The sequence below is a fragment of the Petromyzon marinus genome, chromosome 10 (assembly GCF_048934315.1).
Source record: "Petromyzon marinus isolate PM22_M1 ecotype Great Lakes invasive population chromosome 10, UKy_Petmar_22M1.pri1.0, whole genome shotgun sequence".
Lineage (NCBI taxonomy): Eukaryota > Metazoa > Chordata > Hyperoartia > Petromyzontiformes > Petromyzontidae > Petromyzon > Petromyzon marinus.
The window spans coordinates 15927063-15954282 of record NC_133676.1 but is presented as its reverse complement, the minus strand read 5'-3'; the positions used below and the strand labels follow the sequence as shown (position 1 = coordinate 15954282).

The 27220-nt window shown below is 47.7% G+C and overlaps 1 protein-coding gene across 1 annotated transcript; it reads left to right on the top strand.

Moving 5' to 3' along the window:
• LOC116940831 (uncharacterized) lies at nt 1–25481 on the top strand. Its single transcript, XM_032951063.2, has 2 exons — nt 1–429; nt 18462–25481. The coding sequence occupies exons 1-2, from the start codon at nt 366–368 to the stop codon at nt 19970–19972; spliced, it is 1575 nt and encodes a 524-aa protein (XP_032806954.1). The 5' UTR covers nt 1–365; the 3' UTR covers nt 19973–25481.
• Nucleotides 25482–27220: the final 1739 nt, after the last annotated feature.

The window sequence follows — 27220 nt, the reverse complement described above, 5'->3', positions numbered from 1 at the left end:
TTCATATCTTCAAAAGATATATATAATCCTCGCTTTCTGGGCGGTTTTTGAGTCTCGTCCCAAGCAAGTTATTTGTTCACATGAGCGTGCCAGTTTTTCTCTGGTGCCAGTTTTCACATCGCTATGGCATTTGCACTGACTGCATAATTCGCAAGCAATAAAGCACTGGCCACAGTTGAATAGACTTGTAAGCAGACTGCTTGCACAAAGTGCCTTTCCCAACGACGGTTGCAAACCCCTAAAAAAAAAACACACACAACTTATTTGTTTAGCGCCCCTTGAAAGAAATTTCGCCAAAGTGGGTTTCAGAAGCCGGAGTTTTTCACGCCGATAATTTACTCCGATTCCGGCTGAAGACAGCACTCATGGCATCGCCCGTCCTGTGGCTTCTTTGCAGCTTGGGCATGTGTTTGCTGGCCCGGGCTCAAGGTATGAAAATCGTGTGCAATTAAGACATGTTAATACCACGTTTAGTATTGTGCCGTTCGCATTATTTGATTGTTCAATTAATTCTGCACCGTACATTCCGCGTTTCTCGTGACGATGCAATTGACTTGCGCGCGCGTAGTTTCATTTCTGAGTAGAATCGTTTTGCTTTCGTTTGCACCAGTGCAGATGTTACATGCGTATGAATAATGAACACTGGTAGGCGTTTGTTTTTATTGTTTAATATGTGAGATGGGAATAGGGTGCGCTGTTGACCAGGCTGGCTGATATAGAGGGCTTTAAGCGGAGATATTTTCTCAGAGAAATTTATCATTGCAAAAAAAAAGCATGAAATCATGAAGTCAAATAAGTGTGCTTCAGCGCTTATCTCTGTCGGCAGCCCTAAGCAATTAGTGGATATTCCACATTTCTATTGTGGGGACATATCACAAGAACTGTTGTTTTCCCTAAAATATGTCATGCCCCATTGAAATGAGCTGCCCAAACTGTTTGGCTATTTCCGCTTCGGATATATTTTAAGAAACGTGCATAATTGAATGTTTGCAATGGTGAAATATTGTAGTGAAGTAGTCTGTATCCATTATTCTAATTCAAAGAAAAAACATGGAAATATCTCAATGCCCTTATCAAGCGATGAGCTTTGCTCATCTCCTTTGGTGACATTGGCCATTGGTGGAACATCCACATTACGATGGCAGGGATCTACTTCAGCGTCCATTGACAACTTTGGATTCTCCAAGCCGTGCAGCCTCACCAGGTGGTGCTCGTGTGATGGGAGTGAGTGGAGCCTCACCCCGAGTAGAACTCAGGCGGGCATTCACACGAGGCCGGCTGCTATTTGGAGTGAGCACTCCTCGCAAATGATTATATTTACATTTTAAAGATGTATTTTTTTTAGATAACACTGGTATGCCATGAGGAGTCATTTATTGCATTGTAAGATACATTGATCATATTATTATAGGTGTTCATCAATAAACAGCATTTTGAGCGATATGTTAATGAGGGGATATATTTGAGTTAATAAACCCTCCAGGAGAATATAATAAGTCTTGCGTTTTTCTTATTTTATTTACCAGTGGTAGTTATACAGATAAACTTGTCCCATCCATAAGAATGTGGAATATCCGCTAACGGCTCAGGGCTACCTACTGACATGAGCGGAAAGGAAAAAATGTCGACTATGACTTACACTGACTACGACTTACACTGACTATGAATTACACTGACTATGACTTACACTGACTATGACTTACACTGACTATGACTTACACTGACTATGAATTACACTGACTATGACTTACACTGACTATGACTTACACTGACTATGAATTACACTGACTATGAATTACACTGACTATGGCTTACACTGACTATGACTTACACTGACTATGAATTACACTGACTATGAATTACACTGACTATGACTTACACTGACTATGAATTACACTGATTATGACTTACACTGACTATGAATTACACTGACTATGACTTACACTGACTATGAATTACACTGACTACGACTTACACTGACTATGACTTACACTGACTATGAATTACACTGACTATGACTTACACTGACTATGAATTACACTGACTACGACTTACACTGACTATGACTTACACTGACTATGAATTACACTGACTATGACTTACACTATGAATTACACTGATTATGTCTTACACTGACTATGAATTACACTGACTATGACTTACACTGACTATGAATTACACTGACTATGACTTACACTGACTATGACTTACACTGACTATGAATTACACTGACTATGACTTACAATGACTATGAATTACACTGACTATGACTTACACTGACTATGACTTACACTGACTATGAATTACACTGACTATGACTTACAATGACTATGAATTACACTGATTATGTCTTACACTGACTATGAATTACACTGACTATGACTTACACTGACTATGACTTACACTGACTATGGATTACACTGACTATGACTTACACTGACTATGACTTACACTGACTATGAATTACACTGACTATGACTTACAATGACTATGAATTACACTGATTATGTCTTACACTGACTATGAATTACACTGACTATGACTTACACTGACTATGACTTGCACTGACTATGGATTACACTGACTATGACTTACACTGACTATGAATTACACTGACTATGACTTACACTGAGTATGGATTACACTGACTATGACTTACACTGACTATGAATTACACTGACGATGACTTGCACTGACTATGGATTACACTGACTATGAATTACACTGATTATGGATTACACTGACTATGACTTACACTGACTATGACTTACACTGACTATGACTTACACTGACTATGACTTACACTGACTATGACTTACACTGACTATGAATTACACTGACTATGACTTACACTGACTATGACTTACACTATGAATTACACTGATTATGACTTACACTGACTATGACTTACACTGACTATGACTTACACTGACTATGACTTACACTGACTATGAATTACACTGACTATGACTTACACTGACTATGACTTACACTGACTATGACTTACACTGACTATGGATTACACTGACTATGACTTACACTGACTATGAATTACACTGACGATGACTTGACCATGACTTACATTGACATTCACGAGTGTACGCATCGCACACCCTTATGGTGACAACAGGCCTGAGAATTGTCTCATTCTATGGAAGTGGGAATTGCATCGCAGGTTGTTTCCCTATCTCTATAAAAAAAATAATGTATTCACAATACGTACTATTATACAAACCAAAGGCATGGACGTAAAATACCACATTGAATATTCTATATCCCTCTAACCAAAAATAAACCTCTTATGGATAATATTGTTTGCGAAAGCCTACGTGTTAAATAGTATTACCCCGTTTTACCCACGGAAGCATCACCGAGTATGCCGATTCCTTTTCAAGAGGGTCCTGCCAAGCGCTGTGCAATAGGGGGGGGGGGGGGGCGATGTTGCATTGTGTAATACCCAACAATTGAGTAATTTACGGGAAATTCTTCAAATCCTAGCAAATGTGGCCCTTCACGCTGGCACGCAATGGCCCAACTCTTGCGACTGACGTCACGCGGTCAGCGAGGTCCACTCCGAAGCAGACGGCGCCAAACGATTAACCGGGGCAGCCGCTGCATTCGGACCGTGGACTTCTGTCGCAGGTGGGGGACGCACCGCTGCTAGGCCTTGCCAGCGCCCGACGTTTCGCAAGCAAATGCCACCGTGCGTCTGAGACGCCGGGCCGCCTGTGTGCGACTGCCTCTCTCTGTGCAGCGTCTCGAGATGCTCCCTCTCGTCATATTTACGACACCACATGAATCCAAATCGTGGACTTGCTCAGAGTTAAAAAGTGCAGCTTACCTTTGTCTTGTAACCCAGATTGGAGGCTCTTTACTTCTATGGTTGGGGGGGGTCCAACATTTCTCTGGGGTCGATAAAATAGTAACCACTTTGGCGGCAATCAAGAGTGGTTGTTCCCGGCAGAGGCTGGCCCTTGCCATGAGAATGTGGATTTTTTTTCCAACACTCGCTCAGCTTAGGGGTCACCGATGGAGATCACTCCAAGTGCTGAGTGTTTTTGTTGTCTCGTGAAGCGGTTTCCGACGGCAAAACATCGTTCTGGATTCAAAAGAGATGTCGACTGAGGTGTACGGTGCTTGATGCAAGATCGTTCCCTGGCAGTAATCGATTAAAAGTGTCTGTGCGCCTATATAATGTAAATAATACATAAATGACGGCAATTCTAAATCCGTCATTGGACCAAGACCTCCCAACACCATCTTGGGTATGGGTTATTTTTTGTTAACATACTTCACCATGCATGTCAGTGAAGGGGGTCAGGCAGCATCAGTTTTGACATTATTAAAGTGGGCCGTAACCGGAAATTAAATTCAGGTCGCCGGGTTCAGAGCGCGCTAACTACTCTGCGACTACACCACCCCTGTGTGTATAAAATAATCATTAGCTTTGATATATTTAAGTACTGTAACAGCACGTTTCCATTAGCAGCGGAAAACAGGTAGGTAGGCACGCTTAAAACTCTCAGCGGTGGATATGGAAATTAATGAACAGCTCACCAATGTAGAGACAAGACACAGCTGTTTATGGTTAGTGTCATCTCCACAACAGAGATGTAGCAATAAGGCATCCTGCCCTCTGCCTACGATTGACAACACAACATTTAGTTAAAAATTGTACCGTACTTATTTATTTTGTAACCAAAATAGCAATGATCCAGAGCAGTGCCTCGGTTTGAAATGGGCTCTCTTAAATCGCAAATTCACAACTCCACTGCGAATCCCCGTCTTACCGAGCCCCAGAAGTGAATGACAGCCCATCATGGGTTTTACATTTACCGGCACGTGCCAAACCTTAATTGGTTTGATGTGGCCAGACAGGGCCACGGAGAGCAAAAGGGTCCTTCAGAATAAGCCACGCGGGCCTCAGAGGATGTCTCAGTACGGGTAGAAGGGGCCTCAGAGGTGGCCTTAGAATGGATCGAGAGGGCCTCATCTGGCATTTGGCTCAGGGCCTCCTAAAACCTGTTGGCATCCCTGTGCCGGGTCCTCCATCTTATATTAACAGGCTGGGCAGCCATAAACCAACTACAGTATAAGCCAACGCAACTACAGGGTTATTACGCGAATGTTTCAGAACGTCATATGGCCATGACTTTTGAACATTTTATTGTTAATTAACGCAGCTTCTAACTTGTGTCAGACAACTTAGGGCACACAGTCTCGCTGTGCCTCTTCAAGTAATGATAATTCAGTGTTACTTTGGTATAAAGCTTTCGTGACTGCAGGAATTCATACTCTTGGGTCTTTCGGTAAAGTTACGTATTTACGTGACTTGACCGAAAGAGCTAAGAGTATTTTACTTTGGTAGTTTGGGAAAATTTGGAAAAAATTACAAATTGCTAAATTGCAAACGTAAAAGAAACCCAGCACTTTTGTGAAACAAAATAAACATGAAGCAAAACGTGTCTCATTCAGTGTCGTCTGACACTCATCTCATTGGAGGTTCTGAACTCGTGGTGGAAATTCCCCATTCCTATGGCAGGGCACAAGAGTGTAATTAAGCACATTTATAAAACAAAAATGCGCGCATGTTTTTATAAGCAACCAAGCAATTGCTTGCAAATAAACAAGCAGATCGCTGTTGAAAGTGATTACATTTGTTGACAACCAGTTGCCAATATTTTAAATAAAGTGGAAACGTTACACAGATGCATGCTGCTGTAGGGGTTCTTCCCAGTGCTAATGTTACCATGAAACCCATCAAACGGATGCCTATGCTTAGCGTGCGTGCATCATTGATTATCTGTAGTCGTCCTACCACGAGCGTTTGGCAAACAAGAAGCTTCAGTGCCAATGAGTGGTCACTGCTGAGGTTCTGGTTGTTCTGGCTGCGAATCGACACTGAGCCACCACTGCTGAGGCCCCAAGTTTGAATCCAGTCTGCAGCCACCCGTGATGAAACTAGATTCTCATTGTCTCGAGTAGATGGCCTTCAGTAGGGTTGCCATCTACGTCCTCGACTTTCCAAGATCCTCCACTCTTTTTTGCCGTAGTCGTCCTGGGAAAGCTGTCGTCAGTTTTCCCACGAAGCTAAAAGTCCCGGTTTTTTTTTTGTGTGAGTTACGCATTAATGCTACACACAACTCGAGACGATGCACTTACACGCGCGCAGTTCTCCCCTCTGCTGGTACCGCGAGACGTTTGTCTGTACTTCACATGTAGAGCTCGCTCTCCGTGGAGGCCCTCCCGCCAACAGTGGCGTGAGAAAGGAATTGAAGGGCTGCGCCTTTACCCTAGAGGAAACAAGCTTGCACACACGTGTATGCATTGTATACATGCAATGCACACACGTGCATGCATTGTATACAGCAAAGACGGGCAGCACTGTCTCCCTGTAAACAATGCATGGGGTGCACATTCTCGGCTGAGTCAACCCAAGGGGGTGCCCACTCGCTCCACGGTTGATCATCCATAAGCGCCGACACCGATTACGAGTGATATAACGCTATGAAGCCGAATGCGTGAATTGATGCAGATACGTATTGTACCAAGGATGTGTTCACCAAAGACAAAGATCCCCCGTATAGCCTTAGCAGACTGTTGGGGCAAGTGCTGTTAGCGAGCACCTACGAATGCCGGCACTGTGGCACACGAGGGGGTGGGTGGCCAGCACTACGCCCGACCCCGCCTTTGTCTCCCCAGTGGCGATGACTTTACACACCGCACCAGGTACTCATGTGAGGCTGAGTCGACCTAGGGGAGGCCCAGGACCGGCCGTGAGCGGGAATCGAACATGGGTCACCAGGTTCGTAGCGCAGCGCGCTAACCGCGACACTACCGCGCTAACCGCTACACACTTATACAACAAAAAAAAAATAACCAAAAATACTTCCCCTAATTTAGTGCTATCATCTGCGAGGGCAAGCGCTGTTAGTTTATCGCCTATTACGCTTGGCATGGTACATGCAGGGATGATGAGGCCAGTACACACGGAGGTTTGAGTAGTTCTCAGAGAGCTCCAGACCACGTTCCAATTTTAATGTCAAAATGTTGTGCCCGGTGGGAATTGAACCCGGGTTAGGATCACATAGCAGGATACGAACTCCGACTACCATATTCCCAACAACAACTACAACATTCCCAACAACAACGACGGCCGTTCACCACTATGCAGCGGCGCTTTGTGCCATGCTAGGTGCACTTTTGAGGCCACGGGAAGTGTAGAAGGCAAGTCCAATCAGCAAACACTGCACACACACACACAAAAGACGAAGATCCCCCACATAGCCTTAACAGACTGTTCGGGGCAAGTGCTGTTAGCGGCCACATGTTTAGGCTGGCACGGCACACGATAGGTTGGCCTTGGTCCACGTTTGTGATCGTGCACTCCGCACCACACACTGACTTTAGGCTGAGTGGATCTGCAGAGGTTTGTAGTCTTCGTTTTATTGACGTTGTGCATGGCCAGGAATCGAACCCAGGTCAGCAGGATGGCAGCGCAGCGCAGACGATTGGCACACTCCCCACGCGAGGTCGTTCACGCACGTGCCATCATGTGTCTTTACAACGGCAGCGTCCTCCCACACGCGCCGTCATAGCAAACGTTTTTGTGTGTGTTTAGTGTGTTGTCCTTCCCCCGCACCTCCGATTCGCACGGTTGGCTACGTGCGGTACGAAAGAAGTTCAACGCGCGTGCACACAAACGTTGTGAGCTGTGGTCACACCTGCGGAGGGAATGGCCAGGGGTTGTGTATCTCGTGTGGGATTGGAGGGGCGAGTCGCTTTGTGTTGTGTGTGTGGACCCGCACACCCAGGATGATTGCTTGGGCGATGTGGCGACTCCCCAGGGAGCTAGGCAATTGGGGGACAGCTGGAATCATTATTAAGGGAGAGATCTCCGCCTATATGAAGGGAGGCTGAGCCAGAGATTTGGAAAGTCTCGTGGGGGATGAGTGTGAGCTGGTGCATTGAACGTGGCTGCGTAGCTCTCTTGCTATATTTTAATATTTAGGATAAACTTTAAAACTGCTTTAAATAAAGAATACCTGTTGGACACCAAACCTGCTGTGGCCGCTCCAACGGACGGTTGGGCTTCACCGCTTACAAATGCAGACGTTTGCTTCACACCGCACCGTCGCAACTGGTGCTGACATCTTCTCAACGTGGCAGCCATCGAAATGGCCCCAATGCGAATCGTAGCTCTTCTGCCTGCTGAGTCACTGAGGAACTCGCAGTGCGCCCTAGCAGCTGAGAGTCTCGAGCCAAGAACGACAGCGGCCAAGTGACTTTGTGCTGTGAATACTGCACATTAGGTGTCAATATTGCCACATTTTCAGATTATGTGTAACCTGTCGAAATTTAAAGAGATGCCCTTTGTTTATTGATTTGCAGATGTCTCGTGTCCATCTAGCGAGTTATTGATATACAAATAGACGAACGTCTCCCTCGCCTCTGAAAAAATTATGTACAGTACAGACAAAAAAAGTTTAATATCCCCCGTATAATCTTAGTAAACTGTTGGGGCAGGTGCTGTTAGCGAGCACCAATGAAGGCCATTACACACTCCAAACGGCACTCAAATGCCAGTCGTTATAAACTCGCCCGACCGGCAGTTGTTGTTGTTGTCATAAACGGTACTCGCAATGAAAATTCCGTCGAAAAATCCCTCGATTTGAAGTTTATCTTAAAACTGTGCGTAGCGGATTGCTCGCCGTAGTCGTCGTCATCATGGGAAATGTTTCCGTTGATGTCGCAACACAATTGACAAAAAACAAATCTCGGTCGCGTAAGCTGGGCCACGTTTGGCTGGCAAGCCGGCCGAGAGATAATAATCTGCCGACGGCAGCAGATGAGACGTGTCACGCACGGTGTGATGGACTTGTTCAGACACGCAGGTCCCCAGCTCAATTTTTTTTAAATTAACGACCGCCGCTTTCACTGGAAGCCAACGCATTCGTTCCAGCACCGGCGTGAAGTGACAAATGATGACCGTCGCTGGTTAATCCACCCGTCAACATGGCACCAATGGGACATGAAAGTCACACGACACCCCCCCCCCCCCCCCCCATGGCCGCAGGTCTAGCCGACGGGTAGAACTAATAACTACGTGAGAATGCAAAGTACATTGAGCCCCAGAACGAGAAGCACAATGTGGCTGTGCCGTGCGATAGCTGGCACCGACCTCCGCTCGCTTCACTGAGCCACAAATAGCCCCGTGTCTCCACGCAGCCCACGCTGATAAGTGCATGCGCACACAATCGCACCAACATCCCAAGGCCGGCCTCATTAGAGGAACTCGAACGATCATAAATCTTCGGTGCTCATTACTGGCTCAACGGGAGGGTGCAAAGATGCTTGTTAGGGATTTTTCTTTGGAAATGTGCACTCTGCATTGACCTATACTACGAATACAAGCAGGTTTTGCTGTGTGTCAATCCCCAACCGAGGTATGAGCTCGCAACCTTCCCACTGTGAGCCGATCGCTCTGATCGCCGCACCACCCAGCCGGATTATTCGATGACCACCAACATTGTGTGGCTGACGACCACGTGATATATTGTGTGGCTGACGACCACGTGGTATATTGTGTGGCTGACGACCACGTGGTATATTGTCTGGCTGACGACCACGTGATATATTGTGTGGCTGACGACCACGTGGTATATTGTGTGGCTGACGACCACGTGATATATTGTGTGGCTGACGACCACGTGGTATATTGTGTGGCTGACGACCACGTGGTATATTGTCTGGCTGACGACCACGTGGTATATTGTGTGGCTGACGACCACGTGGTATATTGTGTGGCTGGCGACCACGTGGTATATTGTGTGGCTGACGACCACGTGGTATATTGTGTGGCTGACGACCACGTGTTCGCAGAACAGTCAGTGTCGACATGAGCAGAGCAGTATCGTGATCCATTTAGCACGTGGGCTTTCGTGAACCAAAAAAATTGCAAATGTTGCGGGTTTACTCTCCAACACACCGTTGTGCTGAACTAGTAACGAATTTGCATGTTTTGTTTACGTGACAAACATTAGTAATTTGCTGTGTCGGGTGGTGGCGGGTTTAACGACACATTTATATTTACGTTATCTAACCCAAAGGCCTCTATTGTGGATCGTGAACCACGTACAGTCATACAAAATACAATTCCTTGATCGCATTGTCTCAACCGTACCCACGCAAACAAAATGTCACCTCGGTATCCTTCGTGAAACATTAATATACAGGGTGCTTCAAAAAATGTTCACACTTATACGGGACTATCTTTGTAATGGGAAAAGAACGGATAATAATACACTGTAACACGATAACGAATGTGATGTTAATAGCTTCAAAAAGTCTAAGCGTCTCCCACTTGTTCGCCATCGTTGTCGACACGTGGCCTGGAATCTTCTCCAGGTGGTCTCCAGAGCCCCGAGGCAGCAGCGCACTTCTCGTGATATTGTTGAGAATTCTCTGAAGTGTTAACATTTTTTTTGAAGCGCCCTGTATTTGAAGGACTTGGAGAGGGTAATGCTGATCAGCGAGGTGTTGACGCACCAACCCTCTGCTTCCCCTTCTCACCGGTTGAGGGTTTTTCACGAATGATGAATAAAGCGCGAATTCCAGTGGGGTGCGCGTCTCACGTGCGGAGAATTGGTCTGACGGTGACGGCTTCTGCTTGAGATGAAATGCAACACTGTCGTAAGAGTAAACATTGGGTGTCTACATAAGGATATAGATGAGGATCTGATCCATTGCTGCTAATACTAAAAACACTCTTTTTGAGTTTAGCAGGTCAAGCCCAACTGAGCTATACAGCTCTTTTTCAGAAGCGACCTGGCCACAAATGTATAGCTCAACGAAGTGGCTTATCACGTGGACATTTTTTAGCAGCCAAATTACTCTAAATGCATGTTTTAAAACACGGAGGGAAAACCGGGAGGAACAGGAGAAATACCCACGCGGCCACTGGAGAACACGCAAACTCTAAATATACCGGCGTCAGGGTCGGGATTGAACCCACAACCTCCTGTATACCAGGCGAGCTAGTTAACATCTCCTAGCCACATGTGCATCTGTCCATCCGTGTCTCTCTCTCTCTCTTAGGTGTGCCACCTTTCTGGGAATTGGCATCTGCGTTTGCGTGGCAAGAATCGATTTGTACCAAGATGTGGTGAAATGTTGAACTTATTACATTTGGTCTGTGCAAAACGAGGGCAACCCTCCTCTCGATCAGCCGATAGGCTTGCCCGTATATGTTACCTCTCTGAATGTCTCCCAATTCGTCTGTCTGCCTGTGGGAATGTTTTCACAACGTCCGTAGCCCTGGAAAGGGCACTATATAAATCCGAAATAGAAGAGTACGTATGGAAAGCAATCTAATGCTCCTGAAGACAGCTGTTAGTTAATGCAGTGTCAGTTCCATTACAAGTTCCATTCCCTTTCAAAATTAAACTATTTTACCGTAGTAAGCTACAATTATGGATTTTGGTGGCATTTAAACAATACGTACGCCAAAAAAATGTCGTTTTTATTAAGTTACATGTAATAATAAATTTACAGCGCTTTGTTAATCCACTGCTGGATGAAGGTCTCCCCACGATGCTTTAGTGGTGGGGGTTGTTTGACCATACTTCACCACAGTGGTCAGTGCAGGTTGGTGAGGGAGGTCCAGGACCAGTGCAGACGGCACTGGCGACCGATATTAGCCGTTGACAGGAATCGGACTTGGGACGCCAGGTTCACAGCGTGTCGCTCGTTTACATCTCACAAACAGGGTGGCAGGTCACAGCGACCCACGAAGCAAGATCGTTCACGACAACTACCATCATTGACGAAAACTACACTCATTCACGACAACTACGATCATTGACGACAACTACGATCATTGACGACAACTACGATCATTCACGACAACTACGATCATTCACGACAACTACGATCATTCACGACAACTACGATCTAATCGTAACGCGCCATCACGCCAGGATTTTCCCCGTTCCGGTAGTAGTAGTAGTAGCAGCAGTAACACATGGCTTTATTTGCGTGAGCGAGAGAGCCCGCTGAGATCTATCTCTCAGGAGAAACCTTCATGCCTCTCTGTGTTTATTTGCAAGCGCCGCTCCTGCGACCGGGGAACGAGATTGTGTTTTCAAGTGATTCCACGGGGCCCCCTTGGCAGTTCTACACAGGGCGGTGTGCTTTGTTCGTTGCCTGTACGTCTTGTAGCAGTGTGGGAACAACATTCCTCGTGCCATTTCACCTCGTTGAGTCCAGTCAATTGGCGCAGGGCAGGGTGACAGAGACTTCGCAAATGTTGTATAACAATGATTTGCGGGAATTCGTCGACGCACTGCTAGATAATATAATACGTAATTTGGTATGCCGTGTAAACTCGTGCAAGCTGCATATCGCAATGCTGCACCTCGGATGAGCACGGTTGGCTACGTACTGTGCGAAAAAAGTTCAACATACGTACGCGCGAATATAATCTGCAATGCAAGGAGGTGCAGGCAGATTGAAATGGTTTCAGCCAATCAGAGTGCCTGGAGAAATCCTCCGCATGAGAACACTATCCCAAAGAGGTGGGAACAGATGGAGATTAGTCTACACTTTCTGCACCGCATTCTCCAGGCAAGCCAGGGGTATGACGCCTCAGTGCCCACAGGGAGTTGTGATCCACCAACCTTAGTCTCCGTAGCGCCGGATCGCGGCACAAGCGTGCGGACAGCCACCAGCCGCATTGTTTGACCGTCATGCACCGCGCTGGTCAATGCGCGTTGATGAAGGAGACCCCAGGACTGGTTCAGGCATCACTCGCCGCTGACGTTGACCGTGGCTGGGAATCAAGCGAGTGCCACGGTGGCTATGAGATGTTAACTACCTCGCCCGGTGTACAGGAGGTCGTAGGTTCTATCCCGACCCTGACTCCTGCACGTGTGGAGTTTGCGTGTCTCTCCCCGTGGTCACGTGGATTTTTTTCTCCGGATCCTCCCGTTTTTCCCTCCACATTTAGAAACATTCGTTTAAAATTTTTGGCTGCTAGAAATGTCCACGTGATAAGCTACTTCATTTCGCTTTCATTTGTGGCCAGGTCGCTTCTGAAAAAGAGCTGTATAGCTCAGTTGGGTCTTACCTGGCAAAATAAAATATATAGTTTATTGTTGTTTTAATCGTTTAGAAATTGATTCTTATCAATGGAGTCTTTATAGTTATCCCCCTCGGGTCCTCTAAGTTGTCCACCTGAATGCCAAACAATCATTCATAGAACTGGCCAAACCTCCCCGTTGCGGGAACCTTCTGGACATCACTTGAGACGCGGTGAGACTTTCTCCGGATGAAAGGGCATCATAATTTCAACGACGGCACCTCTCACCAAATGAGTTCCCATGTAGGTGTCAACCCATCCCGTGAATATTGATGTCTTTGACAAAGTCCGGACGTGTAAATCGCAGCAGACACTCGCCCGTGTTGGACTGAGCGCGGCGTGGTCTCCGCTTGCGTTCGACGATGCGTCTCTGAGTCCGCCTCCTCCTCCTTCTGCGTCGCAGCGTGCGGGAACCGATGGCGCTCGCGCTACGAACCGAGTTCGATTCCCGCTCACGGCCACCGACACCAGTGACGACTTGTGGAACCGGTCCCTAGGTCGACTCAGCCTCAAATGAGCGCCGCACCTGGTGCGGTGTGTTATCGTCGCCACTTCGGGAGACAAAAGGCGGCCGGGCGTGGTGCTGGCCACCCACCCGCTCGTGCGCCGTGCCGGCGTTCATAGGTGCTGCTCGCTAACAGCACTTGCTCCAACATTCTATCGAGGCTACACGGGGGGTCTTTGTCTTTGCGTCGCAGCGCTCACTGCGTGAGCTCGATAGTCGCTGCGCTATCAAACTCGCAGTGTTGCTTCAGTGCAGCGAATATTGTCAACAAATATTCATACTTCCTCTGCTTGCTTGTCTACTGTAAGAGTTCATATGGATCCTTCCTCTCAATGACAGTCAACAAAAACCTGCTGTTGTCAATTAAATGCACCGTGAAGATGGGCCCTTGCATGAAACGTCACCGCTGATTGTGTCGTGTTTCGTTTATGGCGCTATTGTTGACGGGTTGGCCGAGTTTTTTTTTTATTGTGCGCCGCTGCCAACGCAGCATCACCAATCGATTCGTTATTTCGTGTGCGCGGTACTGAATGTCTACCGGTACACGTATCACAATATTAGAATATTTACTTCGACTGGAGCCTTCACCTGTACCTGTCCTTTACAGCACCAAGATTCTGGGGTGGAAAAGTGTTGAACAGAGCAATTGCTAAGCGGCTGGAGACCCCTGGGAGATACGGAGAGCCATCTTGTGATCATCAGGACATGGCCCGTACAATAGCACCACCACCACCATGAGCAGCAGCAGCAACAGCCACCATCTCTAAATTGGGCAATGCACAGTACTCACCCAACCGGTGTGTGTGTGTACGTCGGTCAAATCTGAGCCATGCATGCATTCCTGATCATTATTTATCATTGTGTGGCCAGCTAGGTGTGTTTGCCACCTCTAAGGTACAAAAAAACACATCATGGGCAGAATATCTCACAAAACCGGAAGATGGGACATCTGTGAAAAAGAGCTTTATAGCTCATCGGATTCTTCCAGGAAAAATATTCTGAACCACGTGTGAATATATTGTCCTAAGTGGTGTATTATGATTATTATGCAACGGACAAAAGCCAGGACCACTAAAATCACGGTAAAATTGACATATTTCGCTGGACAGCTGCCACCTCAAAACGAGGTCGATCCTGGAAGACCGGGGCAGGTGGAAAACTCAATCTCTCCCCGGGGCGACTGGGCGCACATCCACATTGTTGGGCGACTTCGTACACCACCCACAGGGCCATACCAGCCGAGGCTTGGGCACACGGACAGGTCATTTTTGGCCTCGTTTTACAGGCACGAAGGTGAACTAATCGTCGTGTGTATGCACAGCTCTTTGTAAATCGACTGCTGGATGAAGGCCTTCCCATGTCGTGCGGGGTTTGTTTGACCATACTTCACCGCACTGGTCAGTGTGGGTTGGTGAACGGGGTGGCCATGAACAGTTCATATACACATATATATTGCTCAGGATGGCGGGTTCGTAAAGCTGTGCTCAACATCACTGTGTGCCACTGCTGTGCCCGTGCTCATTAAGCGTGTATTAAAATAATCCGATTGACCGTTTAGGTTCATGTGCTCAAACTAAGTGCAAGTCTACAACAAGTGCATACTGTGGCTGCAACACCGTAACATCTAGTCATAAAGGTCTCAGCAAAATGTGCCTTGGAGGTGCCCGTGAGCCAAAATGTCAACACGTTCATTGTCTCTTAGCGGCCTGGGATAAAGAACCTGCTGCAGTATTTCTATTCACCGTTATTCTTTGCATGAGTTCACCGAAGGAGTAACAATATATTGTTTTTGGCATGTTTGCACATATTCAACATCACGTCTTATGCCACGTGTAAGCCGTAATATCCCATAATTGATTAAAAGTAAATGCTTAGCTAGGGGGATAATGTTGCCACCAGAAAATAACTCTGGAAAGCTTCGGTATTTGTTCACGTCGAGGGGTTAACATGACCCCAAGGCGGCAACACGACAACATCACAGACAACTTGCCCTGCCGCACTGCATACTGTACGAAGGGCGAGCTTCGGATTAATTAAAAAAAATCGGATTTTGAAAGGCAATTTTATATATATAGATAGTTAACGTGATGTATGGATTCATCACTGCACCCTTGGACACATGGTCTTTGTAAGTCACCCAAAGCCACGTGCCCGCTACACGCGGTGGGGGAGAAGCGCAGAGCTGACGACGTCATGGGCGGTGTTTCACTTTTGACGTCATGGGCGGTGTTTAACTTCTGAGAGCTGCAATTCGGCTCGTTGCACACGTGCACACTTCTTTCGCACCGTACATAGCCAACCGTGCTGGGGGGGGGGACACACCAAACTAAACACAAAAATCAGTTCTTAAGAAATTCGCTTTGAATTAAAATACTGTACAGGTATCTATCGATTACAGTAGAACTCGCATTAGCTGCAGACCTATTCTTCCTATTATCCACAACTATCCGCAGGGTTTCCTATGCTGCATTGTGGAACGCTTTCATATTCTCCGCAATTCTTTTAGTCATTTTTTTCCATGCATATGTGGAGTACATTTCCAGATAACTCCACGGATGCTAAGATTCACGATGTTCATCCCCCACATTACACAGTCTGTGGATTTCACATCTGCCTCAGTGAGGACACGCCCCCTCAGTGAGGCAGCTATCACATCTGCCTCACTGAGGGGGGCGTGTCAGACACGCCTCCAGACACGCCCCCCCCCCTTGGTGTGTGAATCTGGCTCTGATACGAGCCAGTGCCTCCCCAGCCATTGACCTCACCGCACGTCACTAGTGTAGTGTATATAGTACAGGCTTAAACATTTGTAAACAGCGTTGTTTTTGTACCAAAAGAGCAACATTGGCCGTGTTCGCAAGGACACATTGAATTGAATGAACACAATATGTGTTTGGATGCCACCAAGGTTGTATTGTACAAACAACTACTCGCTCGTACTGTGGGAACGTGTGGATTTGTGACCATTGCCTCAGGGCTGCAAATGTTGCGGAGAAAATCCCCACCATTGTCTGAGCATGGAAACACTAAATAAGAAAGTGTAATGAAAATAATCATTATAAAATAGCAGGCACATTACACGTACAGTGCTGTGTTGTGTTATGTTTGAGTTGTGGAAATAAAAACCCCAGTTTTTATTTAAATGAACCTGTAACTTAATATTAAAGTTAATCTATCATCACTTAGGCAGTACCTTGTTAACTCACATTGTATAATAATAATGATAATGTCCTATCCAGGAAAGCATAAGTTTTAAGACTTTTTTACAGGTGGTCTTGCATTAGAATGTTGGGCTAATTTCCCATTAATAAATTCAAACACAAAATAAAAATTTGCGCGCCCTATAACTATGTACGGAGTTAAATAAGTTCAACATGCATAGATGCATTCATGACAACAAAGGGATGTCTGTCTTACCACGTGACAAGCTGAGCCCTATGAATCTTATTCTACATTTTAACACGTAAGCTTTCGCTTCCAATATCATCCATAATACAGGTTTTTCTTTTTGGGTTAGATCGCGTAAATATGAATGCATCGTTAAACCCGCCACCATCCGACACAGCCAACTAGTAAGGTTTGCCATGTAAAGAGAACATGCTAATTCGTTACTGGTACAGCACACCGATGTGTTTGGAGATCCACAACATTTACTTATTCTACATTTTGCACCACAGATGCAACGTGTCTCTTGAATAAAACCACTGCGCAGGTCTTTGGCGCTTGTGCCCTTACAGCGCTCTGGCATGCTTCAGGGTCGTGCCACATGCTGTCCGACGTTTCGCTCCGCGTTCTGGCAGCTTGCTCAGGAACCCGAGGGAACATTCCGCTGTGTGTATTCAGTGGGCCGTGTGTGTGCTTGTCGGCTCCGTGAGAGGAACGCTCACAGCACGGAGTGGCAGTGCCCATGGTGCAGCCTCTTAGGCAGCAGAATGTGCCCACACAGGGACCGAAGCTCCGTCCAAATTCACATCCAAACAAAATAAACTCTGCAAAGTACAAATACCAAACACCTGAAAGACAGAAAAGGGATTATGCGTAAGCCAGTGCTGTTGCTGAATAATCCAAAATGTTCACTCGGTCAAATGCGCGAGGGTAGGCGCTGATCTGTGGAAATTCCACATTCCTGTGCTATGGCCCAGCTTCCCTCCACTGTCTCCACTCCCAGGCTTCAGTCTCAGGCTTGAGCCTCTCTCCTCTCACTGTCTTCATCACACGGAGGAACTAAAATAAAAACAAACCGAATAAATTGCGGTTGAGGGCATCTCCACTCTGTGTCAGTCATGGGAATTGTTTGGCCATACTTCACTATACTGGTCACCGAAGGTGGTGTTGGGGGTGGGGGGTTGGCGAGTAGATGTCAGATTCCCTGCACTATTCTTGTTCAGAGGCAGCTCCTCAGAGCGCCTGGGGAGCACTCCGATTAATCAGAGTGCGAATATGTATTTATACCGAAAGAATCCGATGAGCAATCAAGCTCTTGTTTCACAGATGTCCAGTAGGACGATCATCACAGTCCACGCCATCGATGCCATCTCGTCATCGCCTCGTTCCTTCTGACAGCTGATGAAGCAGCTGTCAGAGATGGTTTTACACACCGCACCAGGTACTCATTTGAGGCTGAGTCGACCTAGGGGAGGCCCAGGACCCGGTTCAGATAATCGTCGCTGATGTTGGCCGTGAGCGGGAATCGAACTCGGGTCGCCGCGTTCGTAGCGCTAACCGCGGCACCACCGCTCCCCAACACGCACGCGCGCTGCCGCCGCTGATTCCGCGACTCAAAGCTCCCCTCGCCTCGTTGTCGCGTTCTCTCGGCAGAGCGCGACGGCTGGAGCCTCCGCCGCGGCCACGAATTCCCGGACAAAGCGGCCGCCGTCAGCGCCGCCGCCGCCGCCTCCGCGCCCTTCGACGCGGAGGCGGACGAGGCCGCCGTGACCTCGCAGCTCGCCAAGTGGCAGGACAGCCACGCGCCCGACAAGCCGCGCGGGGTGCCGCCGCAGGACATCCTGCGGCTGCTTCAGAGGGGGCCTCCCCCCCTGCTCGCGGCCCCCTCCTTCGACAAGCAGCAACAGCAGCAGCACGGCTCGGCCAAGGGCGGCGGTCACCTGCTGCGGCTGCTGTCCGAGCGGCGGGAGGGCAGCTTCCCCCCGCACTTCCTGACGACCAACGCCGTGGGGGTGAAGGCCGCGGGAGACGTCGGCGGGGAGTGGGGCGACGACTTCGAGGTGGGCGGCACGACGCCCGCCGGATTCTCCTGGGGACGGGGACACTTGGACGACGGCGCGCACGACTTCGGGGACGACGCGGAGGCGGATGAGGACGTGGAAGAGGAGGAGGAAGAAGAGGAGGAGGAGGAGGAGGAGAGGCACGAGGAGGAGGAGGAGGAGAGGCACGAGGAGGGGGAGGAATATCAAGAGGAGGCAGATGAAGTGGATGAGGAGCGTGAAGAGGAAGCGGAGGAGGAAGAGCGGAGGGAGGCGGATGACGGGGAGACCGAGGAACGTGATGATGAGCAGGAGCTGCAGAGAGAGGAGACGATCAAGGGCGGCGTGGACGAGGATTCGCCGTACGAGGGCGAATCTCAGGAAGCGTCCACGACCTCGCGCGAGCCGGACCGGGACATGGAGGCCGTGGAGGCCGCGCCGACGCTCCCGGCGCTGCCGCTGCCCGACGCCACCTCTCCGGGCCACGAGGAGCCCCTGCGGCCGGGCTGGAGCGACGCGGAGAGAGCGGCCGCCGCCACCGACCGCCCGTCCGTGTGGCCGGAGGAAGCGGTGGGCACGGGACACGGCGAGACGACCCCCGAGACGTTCGCGACCGACGGCGACGATGACGACGGGGACAACAACGACGGCAATTTCGAGGATGGCAATGGCAATGCGAATGTAGAAGACGAGAATGAGGGTGACAACGACCACGAGGGAGATGACGAGGACGTCCACGAGTCCTATCCAAGGTCGCCGACGCCGGCCGATCCCTGGCCAGGCGCGGAGGCTTCGGAGGAGCCCGTGGCTTCGGCGCTGCCCACGGACGCCGGCGAGGCGCCGCCGGAGGTTCGCACCGTGTCCGAGGTCGAGGGTCAGCAGCGCCACGGCGATGGCCCCACGCCGCAGCCGCAGCCGCCGTGCCCGGGAGGCGGCTGTCCCTCGGACGAGCACGGCACCATCATCGCCATCATCGTGACCGTCCTGTGCGCGGCGCTGGTGGTGGCCGTGATCGCCGTGTGGTGCTACAAGAAGCGGCAGCAGCAGCAGTCGTCCACGTTCCAGCTCAACGGAAAGGGCCACTCGAGGCAGCGGGAAAACATTGAGATGCACCAGACTGTGTAGGGGCGACGTCGCGATGGCGGTGATGCACGGACGGTGTTGGGAGTGTTCACGTGCTACGGCCTAAAGCATTGCGGTGGTCACGTTAGCAACGGGCGGGTTACCAGAAGTAATTGTTCGATTACGCCCAGGGCTTCGTTTCAGCCGAAGCTATCCGGGGCTGAGCACCAGAAAATATCCCCGCCCACCCCTGGAATATATTCCCCGCGAAATTACGCCCTGGTTCGACCTATTTCCTGTTTGTAATCAGATTGCCCTTGCTTAGCATGTGCAAGTTCGTTGCTGTTATTGGTTGCTTTCATTGAAAGAAATAGCCTACAATAATGATTCAAGGTTTTAAACGATTGTGGTCGCAGCTTGAGTTCATGTCAGCACAGCAGTCAATGCTCACCGATCGTTCGGCAAAGCCTCCAATAACAACCTAGATCGGATCAACATAATGTACGTTAACTCAAAGAGAGTAATTATAACAGTGGTCAAATAATACAATCTCATCGTTTTGAAAACACCAAATATATTTCACATTGTACAACTTCCAGGAGTCAGTAATCGTGCTGGTTACTTATTTGACAAATATTCAAACGTTTGCGGTCGGGAAACAGAATGAGAAATGCCACTCCAACAGAACACCAATTCTCAAGGGACATCTGCACTGTCACCAACTCCTTTATCAGCCCAATGCTTCTCAGTCAAATGCGTTTAATTTGTCTAGGCATAGACTCCTCCTCTCTATCAGTAGCCATGTCACCCATTACAAACACCCAGAACTATACGCTTCAGACAAAAAACTTAAAAAATGCAATTGTCTATGGCTGCACCCATCACGTACCGATCTTTTGACCCGGAGGTTGCCCAGTTCGATGTCCCGGCACGTCAGTTGAAGCAACGGTGCAAGTTTCTCAAATCGTTCCGCCTCCGTCCGCCCAGCGGTACGAATTGGCTCTGGCCACCCTAAGTCGATCGGCAGAGTCGCGTGTGGTGGAGTAAAGGGTGGCTGGTGTCTTCCGTCGCTTTCCAGACGTCTCGCCAGCGTGGACAGGGGTAGGCCAAAAAAAATACCATCCGTAGGGCTCACTCTCTATCTCGAGCTCACCTCGAGTGGAGGTCCTGCTGCCAATATATTTTCAGGGCTGCACCTTTACCTTTGACTAAAATCGATATCACCACCGTGAAATATGTCACGCCTGACCAAAGTACGAGAACCTTCACTGGGACCCACCGGCTGTGGTTTGGTCTGCTCGCACGAGGCCCCTTTTGGATGGATCCGATGGAAAGGGAGCCCACGAAAGTTGTTGCCCCGCACGAATTCTGCACAGTGATGCGAATAACTTTCGAAGCAAACCGACTGTCACGTTAACCTCACAGTTGCGATTCGCCTGCGGTCTGGAATGCAGGGCAGAGTTGTTGGTGAAACAGCCGCTGGACTTTGAAAGGTCGGGATATTTTGCTTCTGAAACTCGAGCCAGAAATCGAGAGTGGCGAAATGATTGTTGACGGTTTGATTTTACCTTAAACTCCACGAGGTATCTCAATAACCGTCGGTTAATAGTGCCAAGTATCTTTAATCACTTTTAAATGCCTCCTTCCCAGCACTGTTTGTGGATAAATTAATAGAAGTTTTGGTATTGCAGCGTCCTGCAGTGAACGCTATTTAATTTGCAAGCCACGTTAACAAGCATCTAGACAAAATGTGCATAGCGCTAGATATCTTATCAGAACGTCACACCCAGACATCTAAGCCACCTTCATAATGTGTTGATATTTGATATCAGTATACTGTATTGGCAAGTAAATCTATATTTTTTATACTGGTGAAATGTTATCCATAAACCCAAGTCTATAAATGCATATTACTGACAAATTAAAACCAGTTAACCACTTTATTGTGATGGTTGCTGATGAATATGGCACAATATAGGTTTTTGGGGTTAGATCGCGGAAATATGAATGTGTCGTTAAACCCGCCACCACCCGACACAGCCAATTCGTAAGGTTTACCACGCAAACATAACATGGCAACTAGTTACTAATACAGCACGCCGGTGTGTTGGAAAGTAAACCCGCAACATTTACAATATGTGGCTTTATTCTCCGACACACCGGTGTGCTGTACTAGTAACTAATGAGTGAGCGAGAGACACCGGGACGCGGTCGCGAGAAGCGACGATGGCCGGCGGTCGAGTCTAGCGACGGAACGGCAGCCAGGGGGGAGGAGGGGAGGGATGCCCCCAGACGACGTCCACGGCAGGGATGGCGCAGTGGAATCGGCTCCAGTGCGGGAGTTAGACGGAGCTGACATCGCAAGATTCGTGAGAGCTGGTGGCGACGGCGGCGGCGGCTTAGGGGCAGGCCTTGATCCACCAGTGGATAGATCTTGACTGAGTAGTAGTTCCATGATTCGTTACTTTGGCCACATCATAATAATTTTTATGACACCAATTAACATGGTTCATTTGATTCTATTTTATTTTTTATTTTACCAGGTGACGCGCACTGCGCTATACAGCTTTGTTTCAGCAGCGGACCTGGCCACAAATAAAAGCTCAACTTAGTGGCTTGTCATGTAGAAATGAATTGCAGCCAAATACTCAAAATGTTTGTTTCTAAATGTTGAGAGGAAAAACCGGAGGACCCGGAGAAAAATCCACGCGACCACGGGGAGACCACGCAAACTCCAAATGTACAGCAGGTGCCAGAGTCGGGATCGAACGCACGACCTTCTGCATAGCAAGCGAGGGAGTTTAATTCTCGTCACAGTGGCGCTGTGAATCTACGAGGATTGTAGCTTCACACGTTACAGTGTCATGCCACGTGCTTTCTCATCCCGCACAGCCACTTGCTTCGTTCTTCTAAAGTCAAAAAATTATATTACTGTGCAGGGGGCAAAGAGAGTTACATCCTGCGGTTCTGAAGTTTTTAAACGCTTGATGGAAATCCATAGACTGTGGCACTGATTATCCCCTGGCAAAGAAAGCGAAAATACAGTAGAATTAATCTTATCTGTGGTAATGTGGGAGATGATCATCGCGGATCTTATTATCTGTGGAGTTATCTGGAAAATGTACTCCACCTTTCCATGGGAAAAAATGGCTAAAAATGCTGCACAATGCAGAATGCAAAAAAATCTGCAAATTATTGTGGATAATAGGAAGCGATAGGGTATCAGATAATATGAGTTCTACTGTAATAGCATTTGTTTCTTGTAAATCACCCACAGAGGCCTCGGCAATAGACAGGTCACGAAGCCACACGTGCGGTGCTTTGTAATTGCGTGATTTCGTCGGAGTTGTTCAGTGTTGTTAACACGAGGAGATATCGCCGAGTGTAACTTAATTATATATCCGTAGACGTTACTTTTTTGACTACTACAAGACGTGGTGTATAAAATGGTAGAGGGCTTAGTTAAAATCTATACAGAAATGACGCTGCTTCTGTATATTTTATGAGAAAAAGAAATGTCTGTACCCTCGTGCAGAAAATAGTGACGTGGCATTGGTGTTGTTTTACCTTGACATAATGTAAAGTGTACTGCGGTGATTAGCGAGAATGTCTGCTGGCAGGAGTTGAGGGTTTTTGTAAAACAGGAATCGCATGCGAAGTGGATTTAAGTCACAGAATGTTTCCATGAGAAAAAATATATATAAGCAATCGTTATGATATAGCAATGGACAGAGAGAGTGGGTTGCGTATGATTGCATTGAAGCGTTTGGCAAATGTGAGGTCCAGTAATAAAATTAGCGGAATTTATTAAATCCTTACTAGTTCAGTTATACGTTTATAACGTAAGTTAGCATCTGCACACTCACACGAACACACCACACACACACTCGCACACAACAACAACAATCGCTATTCGTCACTAAGTGGCGGTGACGGCACCATGGTGCTTGTGCCAGGCTATGTGCACGTTAAGGCCACGTGAGGTGTCGAACGCCCGCTGGCAGGATGTCACGGGACAGACCCAGCAGGCATACCATAGGTCAACTGATTCAGATGACTGGCCGATGTACTTACCTGTGCCCCCTACTGTGCCACACTCACACACTCGCACACACTCACACGGGCACACACGTCATTGCCAGCAAGAGCGTGACTTCTGGAAGCTAAAGTCTTCAGCTGCAATGTCTCTTGCTTGGCCCGGTCACTTTCGCTTCAACAAATGAAGAGTCAAGCGCAGCCGGGAGTGCGAATGTGGTGAACAACGTCACGGAACGGAACTTATAGCGACCAACCGTTCCCGCTGGAACTTCTTTCTCCTGAAATGCCTCCAGGATTCGCTCAGCATCTCCCAAAGATCTTGACTCGAAATCAGAGCTTAAAGTCAGACTGTAAATGTCACCATTCCTCCAAAGGAAATCATCTTCATTTACTTGAACGCCCTTGGTGTCTTCAGAACGATTTCGACTTAAAGCTTTCGTGACTGCAAGGATGGTTCTTTCGGTAAAGTCACGTAGAATGAGAATAAAATAATAAATTGATAAAATAAAATAACACAATAAAATTCTCACGACGTTTCGGCCACAACACAAGCGGCCTTCATCAAGGCCGTGAGAATTTTATTGCGTTATTTTATTTTATCAATTTATTATTTTATTCTCATTCTACGTGACTTTACCGAAAGAACCAAAGAAGATAAGTCTTCAGAACGAGTTGCAAAGTGAGTTTTACGCACCGCATTCTCTGCATAATATATGTTGAGCTCCTTTCGCACCCTACGTAGCCAACGGTGCTAATCGTAGGTGCGGGGGAAGAACAACAACAACAAACTAAACACAAAAAAGCGGTCCTAAAAAAAATAGTTTTTCAATCTAGATTTTAAAGTGCATAACTCCAGTGGGTTCCTAATACTGTATTGTCAGTAAACCGATGACCTGGTATCCTCACAAATGGTTTCCTCAAACATTTGTATCCAGGTTTAGGAAACTAATTTTAGCAATGCTGTGCTGTTGATAAAATCACATTTCCCCAATTAGGCATGGTCAAGTGAGTTGGATGTCATGAAAGATTGTTTTTTAACACAAGTAAATATGAAGCCACATATCTGAGATTTGGTCCTTATACATATACAGTATAACATTAATGAATGACGCAATATGAAATGAAAGTATTATTATATTATTGGGTCTTTCGGTAAAGTCACGTAGATCGGTTCAAAGAAAATAACAAAAATAACCTTTCTATGTGGCTTACCGAAAGACCCAAGAATATGAATTCCTGCAGTCACGAAAGCTTTAAGTCAAGAAAGTATTATTATATCTGCGAACTAAAGCAGCGTTATAATGAAGCCACATGGAGCGTTTCATGGACGGCGCTTCACCGTTTTCGTCCCAAAATGCGTTCAACTCAAATAAGCTCGCAAATTGCCACGCGGTGCCAATTTCGGTGCCACAGACGGCGTCGGACTGTGGATGCCGTGAAGTGATGACGCTCGCCACAATGTCTCATTTGTGAGAGAGATCAGACATTTGCAGTACTAGTCAAGATTTTAAAAAATAAAATGTATTTCAATACGTCCCACATTAAGTTGCCGGGTTTATGCGGGAAATGAATCATCAAACGTTCCATTGACCCATGACAAATGTCATCGCTTCGCTATGCAATCTCCAGTACGTGCCAAATATCAGTGCCAATAATCCTCTGGGTCAATAGTAAAAGTGGAATTTCGAAAGGCGTAATGTCTACAATTTCTTAAACGTGTAGCTGCAGCAAAGACAAAGATCCCCCGTATAGGCTGAAAATACTGTTGGGGCAAGTGCTGTTAGCGAGCACCTACCTATGAAGGCCGCCACAGCACACGTGGGGGTGGGTGGCCAGCACCACGCCCGGCCGCCTTTGTCTCCCCAGTGGCGATGTTTACACACCGCACCCAGGTACTCATTTGAGGCTGAGTCGACCCATGGGAGGCCCAGGATCGGTTCAAATAATCGTCACTGGTGTTCGTGGCCGTGATCAGGATTTGAACTCGGGTGGCCGAGCTCGTAGCTGCAGCGTGCACACACAGAGACACTGCAAGAAGTGCGACGTTGCTCTGCGTCGTTGCGGGGGTAGAGTGGCACGCGTACGCCATGGCCTGCTCCGAGACGGGGCTTGGGGGGGGGGGTTGGTGGCTCATGCAGGCATCGCGCACGAGACAAGACTTCGATGTGGCCGGAACGTGGCAGTACAATGAGTCAGTTGTTGACCTATTTGTATTGAGTTTTCTTTAAGCGCTCGATCCCATATCTTCCCACATGCGAATTACTCAAGAGATGAGCCAAAACTCTTTGGTTCTATTCGGTAAAGTCACGTAGGTAGAAAATACAACAAAAATCACAACGTTTCGGCCACAACACAAGCGGCCTTCATCAGGTGAAGGGATCAGACTGTCTCGAGGACAGCCTGACCACTCCAGCTCTGTCCTCGAGACAGCCTGATCCCTTCACCTGATGAAGGCCGCTTGTGTTGTGGCCGAAACGTCGTGATTTTTGCTGTTTTATTTTCTACCTACGTGACTTTACCAAATAGAACCAAAGAGTATGGATCCTTGCAGTCACGAAAGCTTTAAATCTAGAAATGAGCCAAAACATAAGCATGATTCTCCTAAAATAATGTTGATACTTAGCGAGTCTCTTCTTCTATAAGGACATTAACATATTAATTATATATACACTTCAGTATATATAACAAAGACTAGTGCGTAGGTTTTGATAGTTGTGCTGTTTAGCTGTGCGTGGTTGGCTATGATGTCCGACGGTTCACTCCCAGGTTCTAAAGAAGCTCCTCACACGTGCAGCTAAATGCCGCACGTGCCGAACAACACCCCAGCACCACCAGAAACCACATACAGAGAAATGTACATCCAAATCCTTCATCTGAAAGTCAAGCAGGAGCCCAACGCGAGACGTGAGTGGCTTTTGCGCGGGACAGCCAGCACAGTTTAGAAGTGCTGAGTGTGTGCAGGCAGTCATCGACTTACGAACACCCGCACTTACGAACCAGCTTCCATGAAAGATTAGATTTGTTTTGCTTTACATCGACTTAAAACGCGAACTCTCACTTGCAAATTGAACCGCGGTGCAATTTTGTTCAGCGGAGCAATACTCCGCGAGATAGAAATGAGTCAGCCTCGTGCTGGGAGTTAATGTTTGCTTGTGTGGGCATTTAAATATAGGGTAGAGTACTGTGTTCCGACTTACGAACAGTTCTACTTACAAACGAACTCCAGGAACGAATTGCGTTCGCAAGTCGATGACTGCCCGTGTCCGTTGTAAT

Coding starts and splice junctions, on each gene's coding strand:
- LOC116940831 (XM_032951063.2), top strand. CDS start 366: ATGGCATCGCCCGTCCTGTGGCTTCTTTGCAGCTTGGGCATGTGTTTG. Junction 430..18,461: donor TTTGCTGGCCCGGGCTCAAG/GTATGAAAATCG, acceptor TTCTCTCGGCAG/AGCGCGACGGCTGGAGCCTC.